A 4,514-nucleotide genomic window follows, 5' to 3' on the forward strand; every position below is an offset into this window, starting at 1 on the left:
TTAATTATTGGAATTCAAATGCTATTTAGTTCCTGTAAATTAGAATTAGAATTATGCTCTAAACAAACTTCAATTGAGTAGTAGCGTCTTAGGACATTTGTAAAATGTGCGGTCGCACAAGACCCGAAAATTTTAAAGGGCTCAAAATTTTGTAAGTCCTTTATAATTATATACATTTAACTCAAAAAATTAGTATTGGGCCGAACTAATGTTGGTTCACAAAACGGATCGGATCAATTCAACTCAAAAGATAATTTAACGTTTAAAGGCCTTTTTTTATGTTTACACAGGCTCATTAGGAATCCATGAGACGGCCATGTGATTGAGCAACTCGAACTCGGTTTGAGTTTGATCTCGATCGAGTCTAATTGTTTTCGAGCTAGATCTCAACTTCAAGTAGAACTCATACTGTGTTGTTATCGAGCTTGATTTTTTTTTCATTGAATAGTGTCACCGACTTTTACCAAATAATAGAATGTATAATTATATTTTGTTAGTGTGTTAGATTACTTTTCACGTTTTACTTTTTATTTTACTTTTAAAAAATGTATTTAGTAACAATATCCTTTTATGTATAAAAAAGAATTTTCTAACAACAACGTTTAATATTGTCATTGAAGTGCAAAAATGTCTTATACTTTTTAAATATCTTTATGTAAGAGTCATTTTAAAGACTTTGTACAAGTAATGCATCTTAACAACAACTTTTAAGGGCTATCGAGAAATATCCTTTAAAAATATAAATAAGTTTAAGTGTTAACAGTTACGGAGTATTATATTATTTTACATTAAAACGTGGAGCTTGTCGAATTGAGTTTGAACCATCATATTATCCGGCCAAATTCGTGCATATACATATACATATCCATCGTAAAAGCTCTGTGATCTATCGAGCCAAGCTAGCTCGAGCTCGATCATCCTGAAACGGTTAATCGAGCCGAGCACTTGATTTAAAATCATTTATTGTCCTCTTGCATTTTGTATTTGTAGTGCATGCATGGTTTAAAGAACTTAAAATCAACAAGAAGCATCTAGTCGGTCCCAGTACTTCTGTTGCTAAATTTGTAGATTCTAAAGCATATATTCTTTAGATTATTTACTTAACGTTGAGGGTAATGTGCAGTAATTTAATTAACTCAGCCGATTATATCTCTTTTTCATGCATGCACAATTGGACATATAGATACTATACACCTCATGCATATGTGTATGTGTATATATCAATGGAATATTTGGTCAGTTTTCTCTTTTTTACCTAAGCACTAATAATGAGTACACTGTGTGACAAGGTGACTATAAGAAAGCTTAAAGGCTAAGAAACTTCATCCACTCACTTGAAGAACCCTAATTATTATAATAAATACAAAAAGAGAAAATGCAAATTACAAATTACAAAATGGAAATATAACAATAGAAATATAGCAAACAAAAAGCCTCATCTCCCTTATCTTTGCCTTCCCATCATCATCTTCTTTTTCTTTTTATCCTCCTCTCACCACCCTCTCTTTTTTGTATATTATTCTCTTGTTTTTGATTCCATACACTCATATGTTATCAAACTTTGAATACTTTTTAAAAGAGATAATAAAGAGAGAACAAATTAGTAACTAATTAAATTAAACATGGTTTTCTCATCAGTTCCACCCTATCTTGATCACCACAATTGGCATCTCCAGGTATGATCTTTAACCAATTCTCCCTTTGATGCATGATCCTAGCTTTTTCCGATTTTCGAATTTAATTCTTCGTCCACATAATAAAGGAAAAGCATATAGCTTTCTATAACATGATATATACTCACTCATTAATACGTATTCTCTTTAAGTAAATCTTTTTCTTGAATATACCATGTACATATACTATATTACACATTATTATGACCTAATCTCTTACTTTTCTATCTTATTTTGTAAACTTGTGTTATCATGTTAGTTGCAACAATCAAACCATCAACAAGCAAGCGATGGAGGTATCGAAAACCCTAACCTCCCACCACCACCTCTGCTACAATCTGGAGGTGGAGGTGGTGGTGGAAGTGGAGAAGGTTCGATTAGACCTGGATCTATGGTTGATCGAGCTCGTATGGCCAAGCTACCTATGCCGGAACCCGGATTAAACTGTCCACGTTGCGATTCAACCAACACCAAGTTTTGCTACTTCAACAACTATAGCCTCACACAACCTAGACACTTTTGCAAGACGTGTAGGCGTTATTGGACTCGTGGTGGTGCTCTAAGAAACGTTCCGGTTGGTGGAGGTTGTAGGAGGAACAAAAGGAATAGCAAAAATAGAAGCTCAAAATCACCAAGTCAAAACGGGCCTAAATCTGTCATCGAAAGCCCGTCAAGGGGTACGAGCACCGAGACTATGTCAAGTGCTCAACTTTCTCATCCTTCATCTCTTCAATTACCATTCATGAACTCTCTTGCTCAATATGGAGGTGTTGTTGGTGGCAATATTACCTCAAATCTTGGTGGATTTCAACCTCAAAATGAAATGGGACATTTTCAATTAGGAAGTGGGAGCTCAAATGGAAACAATTTTAACAATATGTTATCAATTGGAGGTGTTGAAAATTGGAGACTACCTTTCTTGGCTGGATTTGAGGTACCGAATAACACCAATCTATTTCACTATCAAGGTGAAAGTGTAGCTGATCAAGCACCACAATCATCGATCGTAGGAGATGATAATGATCATATGCGAATTTCAAATTCTCGAATTGATCACAATAGTACTCATGTAGATCCACCAGTGAAGATGGAAGACAATCGAAGCTTGAATTTATCAGCACGACAGTTTCATGGTGTTTCGGAAACTAATGTTAATCAACAATCATGGGGAGGAAACGCATGGACCGAATTCTCTAGTGTGACCAGTAATTCGTCTACTACACCTACTACACATTTTATATAATTTGAATATCTCTTCTTCGATATCAAATTATGCAATTCAAGTACAATTCAGCTCAAATTAAGCTGCATGTAACAATTTCATTATGATGGAAGTAGTGAGCTGAACTTTGGATGATGTCAGACCTGGGTAGCTAGAAAGAATGTGTTATCGTCTCAAGATTAACTAAATTAGGGTTCCACTGAACGTTTGATCGATCGTAGCTAGCTGTGCTGAAGGAGAACTAATGGTAGGTTTACTTTCTATATGTTAAGTTGAATTTCAGAAGTATTATCTTGTGTCTATTGATTCTATTATTGTGTGTAAGTTTACTTGTACTTCTACGTGTAATGTTCCAACTCTATGTAAGTGTGTTCTACTTTGCTATTAATCATGTATTATTTGCTATTAATTGATAAATAGTCCCTTAATTATTCGGATTGAACTTCATGAATTTATAATATATAGTTGAATTGGTTATAGCTTATAGTAACATGATATTGTAGAGTTACATGATCGGTCGAGTTCAGAAGTGGTTGAAATTTATCAATAAATCTTTACCTTTTCAAAAAAATAACGGTTTGAATTTCTGATAATTTACAAGCATCAACATGAAAACTAATCACACTCGTGCAATTTGATCAGAGCTTGGCAACGTTGCAGTAAACATGTGATGCCCCTAATAGTACGTTTATATATATATTATGAATCCTTTATAGCTAATAATTCTTGTTCTCAATGGATTCTCAAGTTATCTCCATGATCAAATAAGTCCACATTTAATGATATGCAATTGCACACAGAGTGCAAAAGGATTTAGCCTTATTAATTCAATAGAATTGAGAGCACATTCCATTTTCAACCTAACTTTAAAGTCATGCCTTATATAATTTTGTTGATCTACGTTACAAACTGGCCTTCATGATCAATTAGATCTCACTATTGTAAGTTTGGTTTGAAAGAGAGGAAATATAATATAGAAGCCATAAACAGGTAAATGGAGATAGTTCTTGTTAGATCATAAAATAGTGATGTAATTTGTATTAGAATTTAAGAAAAGCGGAATAAGCCTATAAATATCCCTTCTCCGATTCATTTGTAATTAGCAATCTTTAGTATCTTAACCCACATTTGTAACACTTAATCATGTAGAAATAATCATTATTCCATTAATTCTCTCTCAAGTTCATAACCTCACATAAACGGATCAAGCCAACATGAATCACACGTTTACAGTTTTCCTTGTTTAGGTTACTTGATAGAGCGAGTAACTTTTACTTAAATTGGCAATGGAGCAGCCATCACAAGCTTCTACCGCAGAAAATTGAAGTGTTTGTGTGACGGGCTCGTAAAAATAGGTTACCGGTCAGGAGTGAACTTGATAAAAGGGGCATTTGACAGAATTGATAAATCGTATAGTCTAACAACATGTACGACACATAAGTCCAAGAGTTCATCCTTTTCTAAAACCAATTAGTGATAGAGGGACTTTTCCTTAGACTTATATACATACATTTGTTTTGTCCCATGGCCGATGTGGGATAACTTCCCAACACTACCCCTCACATCGAGGCGTGGAAAGGTTGTAGAGATGGCGGCAAGAAGAAGGCCTGACTCAATCT

The 4,514-nt window shown here is 34.2% G+C and overlaps 1 protein-coding gene across 1 annotated transcript; it reads left to right on the plus strand.

The window, feature by feature from the left end:
* The first annotated feature begins 1,543 nt into the window (after nucleotides 1-1,543).
* On the plus strand, nucleotides 1,544-3,325 carry LOC139877131 (dof zinc finger protein DOF3.6-like). The gene is made up of 2 exons (XM_071864551.1): nucleotides 1,544-1,676; nucleotides 1,933-3,325. The coding sequence occupies exons 1-2, from the start codon at nucleotides 1,623-1,625 to the stop codon at nucleotides 2,914-2,916; spliced, it is 1,038 nt and encodes a 345-aa protein (XP_071720652.1). The 5' UTR covers nucleotides 1,544-1,622; the 3' UTR covers nucleotides 2,917-3,325.
* The last annotated feature ends 1,189 nt before the right edge of the window (nucleotides 3,326-4,514 follow it).

The sequence above is a fragment of the Rutidosis leptorrhynchoides genome, chromosome 11, assembly GCF_046630445.1.
Source record: "Rutidosis leptorrhynchoides isolate AG116_Rl617_1_P2 chromosome 11, CSIRO_AGI_Rlap_v1, whole genome shotgun sequence".
NCBI lineage: Eukaryota > Viridiplantae > Streptophyta > Magnoliopsida > Asterales > Asteraceae > Rutidosis > Rutidosis leptorrhynchoides.